Genomic DNA, 13,326 nt, shown 5'->3' with positions numbered 1-13,326 from the left:
GATTTAACTTTAAAGATTTAAGCATTTTTAAAATTTCAAACTAAAAGCCCATCTATTATTTTTCTATATTTTACCTACATGGAAGACAGGATGACATATTAATATATCTACGTCATGCTTCACCAAGGTTAAAAAGGTAATTTACACACAAATCTTCAAACTCTTATTATTATCTGTCCAATTGTAATACTTCTATTTAAAAAAACCTATGTAAATGATTAATTATTTCACTTTTATTAGTGAAGTCCTAAATGAGTCCTCTATGTCTTTCAGCTATGCTTAGTTATATTTTGTGGTATTTATACAGCCTACATTTTTTCTATGGAAAACTCCTATACATCCCCAGTTCCTGTTGAAAAGGACTGTCATGGTGTCCAGGTTCGTACTACATGTCTACAATTCCCTGGTCACAGATGACAAGATCAGGTTTGAACACCTATCTCAGACAGACAGAACACTGGCTGAATTTAGGTACACTTGCACAGCTATTTTCTTCTGTCTCTTGAGAATATGAATTAAAAGGCATTGGCTGTGGGCAGATTATTGGTGTTTTATTTGAAAATGAATCTACAAAGGTTGAGATATGTATCCTGGCCCATGTGGAAGGAGAGAAGTCATTTTGGAGAGAATGGGCATAGACAAGAAGAGACGATGTCAATCATAAAGCCTTTGGGTGATGGACTGAAAGACCTAGTTCCTGACCATATAGATTATTACCACCCTCCTGTGCTTCAGCTCTACATCATTTCTTACCCTTGCAATCCAGAAATGACTATCATTGCTGTAAAACTTAGGCTTTTATGATCAGATTTTGTTATTTATGATCAATGATCCTTTATGATAACATCTCTTACAAAAGTCAGATTTACTTCCAGGAACTATTCAGATTTTTCCAGGATGTCTTAAGTAATAACACTGGAAGGTTTATGCCAGATATCATTCAATTAAATCAATTTATAACAGTTTGATGGTCATGTAAATGTCTATATAAATCATACAGAATACTGTCCAGAATTTAACTAGTTGCTGCTAACTTGATAAATAAAATTAACTTAGGAAGTAGAAGTGTTGCTTGAACTTTTATATCTTTATCTTATCTCTGTATCCATAAGAAATAAACAGAACCATTTTTGTTTAGTGTGGAACGAGACACATTTATCCTTACTTCTGCATTCTCATTTTCCTAAATATTCACTAAGCAAATTGTGGCTTGCATTGGTGTTAAGGTGAAGAAGAAAGCTGTGCAAGTACCTTAATTCTAATTTTAGAAACACATGAGCAATATTAATTTCGTGTAAAATGGGGACTATCCTATCTGTGTTCTCTCCCTTATTCTTTGCCATCTTATATTTTTCTCACCTTTGTCATATTCTGTTCACAAAATTTGCTCCCCTATCTCTACTAATCTCCTTGGCACAACTGGTTGTCGATGCAAGGAAGATGCTGTTGCTTTGGAAGTAGAACCCCCTAAAGCAATTATAGCCAGTGTGGCTCTCTATTGGAAAGGGAGAAGATTGACTGAGTAGCTCCAATTGTTTCTAGGTCTATTAGAACATAAAGGATACTTAACAACCTGAAATCTGAAAAAAATTTGGTGTTTACTAAGACCCAGTATTTTTAAACATTAACCCAATCCATCCAAGGATCCCTACTTATAGTAAATCTGAGTTACATCTGAATTCTTCCCATAATGCATTTTTAATATTTAATATGAAAAATAATGAGTTTACTTACCCTTCACTTACTGTTTCCTCTCTCTTCCAAGATCTCTTAATTTTATTCCATTTAAGAGCAATGACAGCAGTTAAAATAAGGAAAGGTAGAAAAACATAGAAACTGATCAAGAGGCCATTTTTTCTAGGAGCAGCAGCACGTTGTTTTATAAACGAGTACGTATTCTTACCTGAAAACGTGAGAGTAAATTTTAACTTTCTCAAAAATGATATTTGAAGCTTATTAGTAGTTTGAATTATAACAATTTGGAATTCAAATAATACAGTTATGGAATGAATAAACAAATTTAAAAGTATTTTCGATATTATGTGACTATTCCTCAAAGTGTCTTATATATTTATGTCAACTCAATTAATAGACGTACATATCTCATTGGCATGTTTATTTTTAATTTTATATGCATTTTAATCTTTATTTGTGTGCCTTATTGTAATGTATTTTATCCTGCCTTATTCCCTAATATGAATTGCTACTTAGAATGCATTAAATTGATATTATCTAAGTTCTTCCATTTAAAATGTAAAGCAAAAAGAACTGTTTTAAAAATGATTTAATGAAAAATTATTGATATAACTGAATTTTAGGTTTAAAACACAATTAATGATAGTAAACTAAGTTAAATTTCCTGATTATCTGTATAAGGTGATATTGTGCTAATTTTGAATATATTAATTAGAAAAATAGATATTCCTTTAGGTGTTATAAAGATATTACAGAAAATTAGAAAAATAAAATCAATAGAAACTTGGTGCAATAAAACAAAAGAAATAAACCAGACAGGTAAAATACAAAAAACTAAATCAAGCAATCAGAATTACTACCAAAGCAACTATCATGATATTAAATGCAAAAGAACTTAATGCCCCTGAAAAAAGCCAAAACAATCGGTAACTTTAAAACACAATCCAATTACATGATGATTAGAAGTGAATTACCAAAGAAAGTGATGCAGGATGTTTTATGTATTATAGGAAATAAATTGGCGAACATAGTCCTGTGCCACATAATGAAGTTTCAGTCAATGACAGACTGCATTTACGATGGTGGTCCCATAAGATTAGTACTATACGGCCTAGGTGTGCAGTAGGCTATACCATCTAGGTTTGTATAAGTGCACTCTATGATGTTTGCACGACAACGAAATCACCTAATGACACATTTCTCAGAACGTGCCCCCATCATTAAGCGATGCATTACTGTACTAGTTTGAGCATGCTGGAAAAAAAAGCACCAAGAAGATTCCAATTTCTCCACATCCTAACACACTTTGCCTGAATTTTTTATTACGATTTGAATAAGCATGAACTAGTATCTCATTGTGGTTTTGATTTGCATTTTCCTAAGATGCTGAGCATCTTTTCAGGGGCATAGTGGCCATTTGTAGATCTTCTATGGAGATGTGTTTATTGAAACCCCTTTCCATTTTTAATTGGGTTATTTCTCTCTTTATTATGAACTTGTGTTTTTTATATATTCTGGATACTAGTCCCATAAGAGATATAAAATTTGCAAATATTTTCTCCCATTCTGTAGTTTGTCTTTCACTTTCTGGGTGGTATCTTTTGCAGCACAAAAGTTGTTAAGTTTGAAGAAGTTCCATCAATCTATTATTCTTCTCTGTACGTGTCCTTTGGTATTTTGTATAACATAGCCTATGCCACCCTCACAAAGATTTACTTATATGTGTTCTAAGTGTTTTGTAAGTTTAGCTCTTATATTTACTATCTATGATCCATTTTCAGTAAATTTTTGTGAATGTTGTGATGTAGCAGCTAACTTCCTTCTTTTCCACGTGGTTATCTACTTGTCCCAACACCATTTGTTCAAAAGACCATCTTTCTCCATTGAAGTGCCATACATCCTTGTCAAAAATCAAAGACGTTAGGTATAAGGCTTTATTTCTGGACTCTCTATTCTATTCCATTGAACTGCATGGCTATCCCTTTCCTTAGGACAGTAGTACACTGTCTTGATTTTTAGTTTTGTAATATATTTTGGAATTGAGAAGTAGGTTTTCAGATTCAAGTTTTCTTAAAAACTATGTTTTCAGGATTGTTTTTACTATTCTATGTCCCTTGAATTTATATATGACTTTTAGGATCAGCTTATCAATTTCTGCAAAAAAGACAGCTTGGATTTGTTAAGGATTGTATTGAATTGGTAGATCAATTTTGGGAGTTTTCCTATATTAATAGTATTGAGTCTTCGAAAACATGAATATGAAATGTCTTTACATTTATGCAGATCTTTCTTTCAATGATGTACTTTTAGTTTTCAGTGTCTTACACTTCTTTTCATAAAATTATTTCTAAATACTGTATTATTTTGGGTGATATCATAAATAGAATTTTTTCCTAATTTAACTTTTATTGTGTTAAAATACACCACACTGAAAATTTATCATTTTAAACATTTTTAAGTCTACAATCAGTGGCATTAAGCACATTCACATTGTTGTGCATCCATTACCACCAGCAAACTCCAGGACATTTTCATCCTCCCAAGCTGAAATTCTCTACATTTTCCTCTCCTGTCAGCCCCTGGCAACTACCAGTCTATTTTCTCGTTATGAATTTGACTACTCTAGGTACCTCATAAAAGCAGAATCATCCAATATTTGCTCTATTGTGACTGGCTTGTTTTAGTTAGCATAAGGTCTTCAAGTTCCATCCATGTTGTAGCATGTGTCAGTATTTCATTCTTTTATAAAGCTGAATAATATTCCATGGTATGTATGTATCACATTTTGTTTCTCCATTTACCTATTAATGGGCATTTGGAGCTTCCCACCTTTTGGCTATTGTGAATAATGCTGCTCATGAACATGGGTGTACAAATATCTGTTTTAGTCCATACTTTTAATACTTTTGGGTATATACCTAGATGTGGAATTCTAGAATATGGTAATTCTATGTTTAATTTGTGTGTGTGTGTGTGAGGAAAATTTTCCCTGAGCTAACATCTGTGCCAATCTACCTCTTTTTGCTTGAGGAAGATTGTCGCTGAGCTACCATTTGTGCCAATCTTCCTCTATTTTGTATGTGGGACATCGCCACAGTATGGCTTGATGAGCAGTGTGTAGGTCCACACCCAGGATCCTAACCTGCAGATCACTGAAGCAGAGCATGTGAACTTAATCACTATGCCACCAGGCTTGCCCCTATGTTTAATTTTTTGAGGAACCACCATACTATTTTCCACAGAGGCTGCATCACCTTACATTCCCAACAGCAATGCACAGGGGTTCCAATTTCTCCACATCCTCATCAACACTTGATATTTTCTGAACTTTTTTGGTAATAGCCATCCTAAGAGGTGTGAATTGGTATCTTGTTGTGGTTTTGACCTGCAACTCCCTAACAGTTAGTGGGGTTGATCATTTCTTCATGTCCTTATTGGCCATCTGTGTATCTTCTTTGAAGAAATGTCTATTCAAGTTCGTTGCCCATACTTTAATTGGGTTATTTGTTTCTTTTGTTGTTGACTTGTAGGAGTTCTTTACATATTCTGGATATTAACGTTTCATCAGATTTATGATTTGAAAACATTTTCCCCATTCCATGGGTTACCTTTTTACCTTGCTGATAGTGTCCATTGATGTGCAGCAGTTTTTAATTATGATGAATTTCAATTTATCTATTTTTTCTTCTGTTTCCTTTGCTTTTGGTGTCATATCCAAGAAATCATTGTCAAATCCAATGTTGTGAAGATTTCCACCTCTGTTTTCTTCTAAGAATTTTATAGTTTTAGCCCTTACAATTAAATATTTGATCCATTTGGAGTTACTTTTGTATATGGTGTAAGAGGCCAACCTCACTCTTTTGCATATTGATATCCAGTTATTTCAATACAATTTGTTGAGAAGACTGTCCTTTCCCCTGTTGAATGGTCATGGCATCCTTATAAAAAATCATTAGATCATGTATGTGAGGATCTATTTCTGAGCTCCCTATTGTATTCCATTGGAAAATTTCAGATTTTTTATTTTGTTGCCAGAAGTAATGTATCAACTTTCAAGAAGGTACAAGAGAGCCCTGGAGTCAATTTCTTTCTTTTTCTTTTAGCCTCTATTGAGCACAACTGAGAATTCAGAAATTTTCTTTTACTGCTATACTAATAAAAAAACAATATTGATAGAGAAAGATATTTTATAATTTTTATCAGACAAATGCAAAGAACCAGAGGGCAGAACTCTAGTCTATAATGGTGATGTTGAAATTGATCATGTAAATGAAATCTCATACTATGAGTCTTCATGCAATGATATATCATAATTTTCCTCCAACTCAAGAGTCAATGAGTTAACAGAATATTTCTAGTGACAAAAAGGAAGTATGGTATTTTATCCGGAACATTCTATATTGTGAAAAAGATCTTCAACAGTATCCTTTCATCTTTTATAACAATTGGACATAAACTTTTTTTGATATGGTTCACAAATAGTCAAATATGTATGCAAAGTTGAATGGAAGGCGTTAGATGTTGTAGATGTGATAAACAGTAAGATTAATCATTTTGATTGTTGTTTATAAATATAAATTAAAATATGTCAAATTATAGTACAACATCATTTACAATTGCTCTAAGAAAATGAAATAATAAATATGAAATAATAAAATGTGTACAGTATCTGGTGAAAATTACAAAATTCTGATGAAGGAAATCAAAGAAGATCTAAATAAACGGAGAGACACACCATGTTCATAGATTGAACAATTCAATAATAAATAGTAAAGACGTAAAATGTTCCAAAACTGATGCATAACTTTAACACAATTTGTATCAAAATCACAGCAAGATTTTTGTAAATGTAGACAAGATTATACTAAAATGTGTATGAAAAAGAGAAACCCTAGAATAGCCAAACAATTTTTGAAAAACAAGAATAAAGTGGGAGGAATCACTTTTCCTAATCTTAAAGATTACTGTACAGCTACAATAATCAAAACAGTGTAGCATTGGTGGTGAGAATGACATGTAGATCAATGGTACAGAATAGAGAAATGAGAAATATACCCACACAAAATTCCAATTAATTTCTGACAATGGTGCAAAAACAATTCAATGGACAAGTATAGCTTTTTCAAAGAATTGTGCTGGAGAAACTGACACTCATTAATCAAAAATTAATCTCCTACCCTTTATAAAATGTAGCCAAAAATGGATCATGGACTTAAATGTAAAACATAAAACAACACCTTTTAGGAATATCACAGCAGAAAGTCTTCAGGACTTAAGACTGACAAAGTGTTCCTACACTTGACACCAAAAGCATGATCCAAAAAGGAAAAAAGTAGACCTTATCAAAAGAAGAATTTGAAAAAGCTTTTGGTCTGAGATAAAACCAATTAACAGACTTGGAGAAAATATGTTCAAATTACATATCCAACAAAATACATATTATCTTAGAAACAAACAATTTCTGAAAATTCAACATTTAAAAAACTCAAAAAATCCCATTAGAAAATGGACAATAGATACGAAGAGACTTTTCCCTGAAAAGGATATGCAGATGCCAAATAAACACATTAAAGATATTCAACATCATTACCCATTAGGGAAGTGCAATTTAAAACCACAATGAGACATTAGTACACATCTAATAGAGTGGCTAAAAAAATAAATAATGGTGTCATCAAATGTTGCCAAGGATGCAAAAAGACTGGGTCATTCATAGATTACTGGTGGAAGTGTCAAATGTTACAGAGACTCTGAAAAATAGTTTGGCAGTTGCTTTTGAAACTGTAGATGCCTTACCATAAACCTGAAAATTTCACCCTTGGGTATGTTTTCAAGAGAATTAAAAACTTACTTTCATGAAGAATCTTCTACATGAACGTTATTGCAGATCTATTCATAATAGCTAAAAATTGGCAACCACCCAAATATCCTTCAGGAGGTGAATATTAAACAAACTTTCATACATCCATATAAAGGAATATTAGACATAAATAAAAAGGAATGGAATATTCATACATGCAACAGCTTGGATGCAGTTCATGCAAATTATGCAAGAGAAAAAAGCCAATCTGAAAGAGATACAAGCTCTATGATTCCATTTATATAATATTCATGAAATGGCATAATTAGAGAGATGGAAAGCAGTTTAGTAGTTGCCAGGAGTTAGGAATAGGGAAAGAGAGGACCAGTGTTGCTATATAAAGGGGTAATATTAGAGGCCATATAGTGATGATACAGTTCTGTATGTTGATTGTGGTGGTGGTTACACAAATGTGAACCTGTGGTAAAACTGCACAGAATGAAATACACACACACACAAATGAGTGCATGTATACTGGTGAAATCTCAATAAGGTCTGTGTATTTTACCAATGTCCATTTCCAATATCTACTGGTTTTGATATTCTACTATAGTATTGAAACATGTTTACATTGACAGAAGCTGAGTAAAGGGTACACAGGACTTTCCTCTACATTTCTTTGCACCTCTTTTTGAATCTATAATTATTTTGATATAAAAAGGTAAACAAAAATCACAATGGACTATCATTACACATCTAAAACTGGTAGAACAAAATCAAACGAAACAAACAAAAAAGACAATATCAAATGCTTCTGAAGTGTGGATCATCTGTGTAGAGAAAAAGGAAGTCTCAAAGACGAAAATAAACCTCACTCTTAGGTATTTACCCACCCTAAAATGAGAACTTATATATACACAAAGCCTATGTGCACATTTATAGCAGCTTTATTCATAATAGCCAAAATCTAGAAACAGCCCAAATATCCTCCAATGGGTGAATAGATAAGCAAACTATAATACATCTTTTCAATAGAAGGCTGCTTAACAATAGAAAAGAATGAAGTACTAAGACATAAGGCAACAGGGATGAATTTCAAATGTACATGTAACATATATAACATTCTGGAAAAGGCAAATCTATAGGGACAGAGAACAGGAATTGGTGTTGGGGGATAAATATAAAAGGGCAGCCAGAAGGAAGTTTTAGGGTGTTAGATCCACTGTGAATCATGGTTGTGGTGGTCGGAACAGGGGTGTATACGTTTTCAATACCAATAGAACTGTACACCCTGGAGTGAATGTTACTGTGTACAATTTCTTTAAAAAACCAAACATGTTAAATAAAAAGTAAATATTAAAAAAAAGACAATGGCTAATTTTTTTTCCAAACTTTCAAAAAATACATCAACCTATAGAATCAATAAACTCAGCCAACCCAGGAGGGATAAATTCAAAGGAAAATATAGCTTGTTAAATCATAGTGAAACTGGAAAGTCAAAGATATAAAATAAGTCTGAAACTCAGACAAAGAATAAAAGAAGCATTATAGGCTTGGATGAATAATAAGAAAGATAGCTGTATTCTCATCAGAAAATAAAAGCCAGGATATGAAGGGATTGCGTCTTTGAACTGTTGAAAGAAACAAGCCTCAATGTAGAGTTATACTTTCAGTGAAAATATCCTTCACAAATTAAGACACTATAAAAGCATTTTAAAGACAAGCAAAAGCTGAGACAATTGGTCACCACAAGTTACACACAAAAGAAATACAAAAGGAAGTTTTCCAGGCTGACGGAAAATGACCCACATGGAAATTTGAGAGTGCTGGAAGAGCCAAAAAGCCCTAGAAAGCAATAAGGAGGTGAGTAAATGTAAATATTTATATTAAAAAACTTTAATATTCCATTGGCTATTTAAGGCAAATATAATAATATATCATCAGGTTTACAACATATATATAGATACAATATGTAACAGTAAAAGTAAAAATGACAGAAAGTCACTAATAGAATTACACTGATAGGACATTTTTGCACTGTGAAGCTTAGAAAAAACAAATATGCCATATTTGTTCATGAATAGTCACCAAATAATTAAAAATGCTTTGTTCCATCTACTATCCATATGCTATGGATATGGAAGATTTGATTATTTTTACCTTCCAATAGTATGGTTAACTTTAAAGATGCAAATCGGTTGTGAACTAGCATATCATATCACTTAACATCTTTGGAATACACAGTCTATATAACAAAACTATCGCCTATTCTGTAATTTAACTATACCTATAAAGAAAATATTGTGTATAAATAGAAATGTTTTAGGAACCATGGTTCAAATTAAGGGAAGGACTATTAAAATGTTCACTTCTAGATTTGAATTAAAAGTGTGTACAAAACTTTGATTGATACTATAGAGCTCTTCTGTCTGCTATAGTAGCTACCAGCCCCAAGTGGCTATTTAAATTTACATTAAATAAAGTGAAATAAAATGAAAATTTTAGTTTCTTAGTTGCACTATCCACATATCAGGGGCTCAACAACCACATACACAGTGGAGATGCCAAACATTTCTATTAAGTGCGGAAAGCTCTATTGAAGCACATTGATCTAATACTAACTTTCCACAGTCCAAAACCCATCATCCACACTTCCTCCTGGTGATGATGACGTTGGCTCACAAGTTGGAGGAGCATATCCAGCATCACATTGACAATTAAGGAAATTATTGCAAATCTAAAACGAAACCAAATAAAAAATAAGAACATTTTACGTACAACGTAAAAGTTAAATGCATTATTTGTGATTGTTAGTCTATGTAAATTATTAAAGTACTGTAAGTTAGTATATTATAGGTAGTTTTTAGTTTAATGTGGAAAATGATTTTCAAAGTTAAATATAATAAATGTCCATGTAATATTTTTTCAAGTGTCATAGAGATTATTTGTATTTATTTTTAAAGATTTTATTTTTTTTCCTTTTTCTCCCCAAAGCCCCCCAGTACATAGTTGTATATTCTTCGTTGTGGGTCCTTCTAGTTGTGGCATGTAGGACGCTGCCTCAGCGTGGTTTGATGAGCAGTGCCATGTCCGCGCCCAGGATTCGAACCAACGAAACACTGGGCCGCCTGCAGCGGAGCGCGCGAACTCAACCACTCGGCCACGGGGCCAGCCCCGAGATTATTTGTATTTTTAAATAAAACTACATAACATTCTTGATACAACTGAAATGCCTTATTCTAGAAAGGCATAGAAATTATAAAATAGCAGGAGTTGAAATCCATTATGAATTGTTCTAGATTAAAAAAAATACCTGTGATAAGAGCCAACTTTTACAAAAAATGAAGGAAAAAACTAAAGGGGCAAGCTTGCTTAATCAGACACCGATATCAAAATTTATTTTGCTAAAAAATAGGAAGGCTAAAAGATATAAGTATATCTTATGCATGAAATGCAAGGATTAGAAGCAGAATAGAGAATCTAGAAATAGGTTCATGCAAAAATTAAAATTAAGAAAGGAAAGAAACTGAAAATAATAGGACATGTGAGTGATTTGGGAGAAAATTTTGATACAAGACACACAGGTCACTTTTCTCATGAATTACTATATAAAATATGAAGCATCAATATGGCAGGAGACACTAGTCACAAAGAAAGTCAAAAGCATACTTGGAAAAACTTACAAAGTTTACAAAATTTCTACAACCAAGTAGATAATTTCACAATGCATAGACAAATAGAAATGCAAATGACAAATATGAACATACATACATACTTAAGAATTGTACAATTAATTATTAAACAAATGCAAATTAACAATAATTTCGCATGTGAGAGGAGATTAAAAAGACTAAGAAATTAGTCTGGGCAGAATTTGAGGAAATGCACATTTTTATGCATGATGGGTGGGAGCAAACATATATTTCTTGGAGACAATATAATATTTATGAAAATTTAAATGGTGTATATATTTAACCCATCAGATTTCATTGTTAACAATTTAAGAAATCAGATGAATGTGCAAAGGTAAACGTACAACAATGGGCATTGTACCACTTTTTACAATATTTACAAAATTTAACCTTATTCAGAAGTCCATCAGTAAATGATTTTTCAAATATAGTATGGAAGAGACATACAGGGAAACAAACTGAAGCCATAGAAGGATGAAACAGATCTAAATGGACAAAAGCTCTGCTGTCACAAAAATATTAGATTATAAGTAATATGTGTAATATAAATATATTAAATGTTTGAGTATTTAAATATATCAGTATACATACACTCAATTATAAGCAATATTTACGTATATGTATAAATACATATATGTAATCTTCAATAAATCCATTGCCAAAATTTCATAATCTTAATCTAACATTATAATAGATTATCTTTCGTGTTGCATTTTTGTACAAAGCTCAAAGCTTATTTGCTCATGAGGCCTATAACACTATGAGTGAACACACAGACCATGTACATATTTATAAATAATGGAATCCACTTTCCTTATTTAACTGCAATATTTCAAAAGAAATCTCCATATCAAGTAATTCTGAACCTTATTCCTATTTTGGAAAATGTTATTGACAAGGATTTTAAAAACAATATGTAAAAATAATGTAATCATTACATACCCCATGTCCTTGGCATTTTGTTTCTGAGATACACCTGTTTTTTCCTGGGTAGTCACTGACAAAGAGGCAAGCTCCTCTGGAACAATACTAAAAACAACCAACAACAAAAACTGTAAATGTAAATTCAAGAGTTGAGCAATTGTAGTTGGTACAAAAATTAGATGCCGTAGAGATATGTATACATGTATATATAACATATATATGTATACACGTATATATAAAAGATGAATCTGGATTTCAGGACATCTACTCATTCTAATAAAAGAACTTGAAGTCAAAATGGTATGTTTTTACTTTATCAAGTATCAGATTTTGAGAATCAGATACTATTTTTCCCTTGAGGGAACAGAACTGTGCATTTATTGATACTAATTGGTATAAGAACAAAAATAACCAACTTGTAAAGAGCTAAGATCTGTCTTTGCACTTTTTACACATTTTTATAATATATACTCACACTGAATCTGGGAAGGAGACGTTTTTATACTCATTTCACATTTGGTGAGAAGTAAATTTATATTTTTAAGGTCATGCCATGAGTTATTGACAGGGCAAATATTCAGTGCAAGAACTACTTTACTCACAGAACTCAATGATCAATGCTAAATGCTAGGGTTCTTGTCATTTTTTCATTTGCCAACTTTAATGACAATATCTCTTACCTTCCGCATTAGCAATGTGACTTTGAGCAGCTTATTTAGTCCCTCCATACCTCAGTTTATCCATCTTTGAATTTGGAATAACAATTATACCCAAATAAATGAACTATATCGATCATGAGGATGCAATAATTTGTTACACATAAAGGAACAAAAGCAGAGTCTGGCACATGGTAGATGCTCATGAAATACAAGATGTTGTTTTAATTATTCATTTATTTAACCTGATTTTCCTGTAGACTTTATGTTAATATTCCTCTATCCAAATGTTAATTTAATTTGAATATCTTTGGGGGCATCCTAAGATTATCTGCTGGCTTTTCTCAAGTTATCTGATAGAGTATTCAATATACGACGCATGGTCTAAAACCTTCATTATTTTCTATCGCCATTGGTAAATAAAGAATGAACCTCGGCTTGCTCATTAACTGAAAGTGCTCTGATGAAGCCAGAAAGCCAGAAACGAAATGTTGAACAAACCAGCATTACCAGTCCACAAAACTATATTCACTCTAGTACTCCTTAAACATTGTCATTG

The 13,326-nt window shown here is 32.2% G+C and overlaps 1 protein-coding gene across 1 annotated transcript in view; it reads right to left on the bottom strand.

Moving 5' to 3' along the window:
- The window catches only part of LOC106828897 (A disintegrin and metallopeptidase domain 3), a 123,968-nt gene that overhangs the window by 3,943 nt on the left and 106,699 nt on the right, over positions 1-13,326 (bottom strand). Inside the window, exons 11-13 of the mRNA XM_070499710.1 lie at positions 12,130-12,216; positions 10,118-10,232; positions 5,304-5,463 (exon numbers count right to left, since the gene is read on the bottom strand). Of these exons, the coding sequence (XP_070355811.1) occupies positions 5,304-5,463; positions 10,118-10,232; positions 12,130-12,216 (362 nt within the window). The remainder of the gene's footprint in view (positions 1-5,303; positions 5,464-10,117; positions 10,233-12,129; positions 12,217-13,326) is intronic.

The sequence above is a fragment of the Equus asinus genome, chromosome 27 (genome assembly GCF_041296235.1).
Source record: "Equus asinus isolate D_3611 breed Donkey chromosome 27, EquAss-T2T_v2, whole genome shotgun sequence".
Taxonomy (NCBI): Eukaryota; Metazoa; Chordata; class Mammalia; order Perissodactyla; family Equidae; genus Equus; species Equus asinus.
This window is presented reverse-complemented; position numbering and strand designations above follow the sequence as displayed.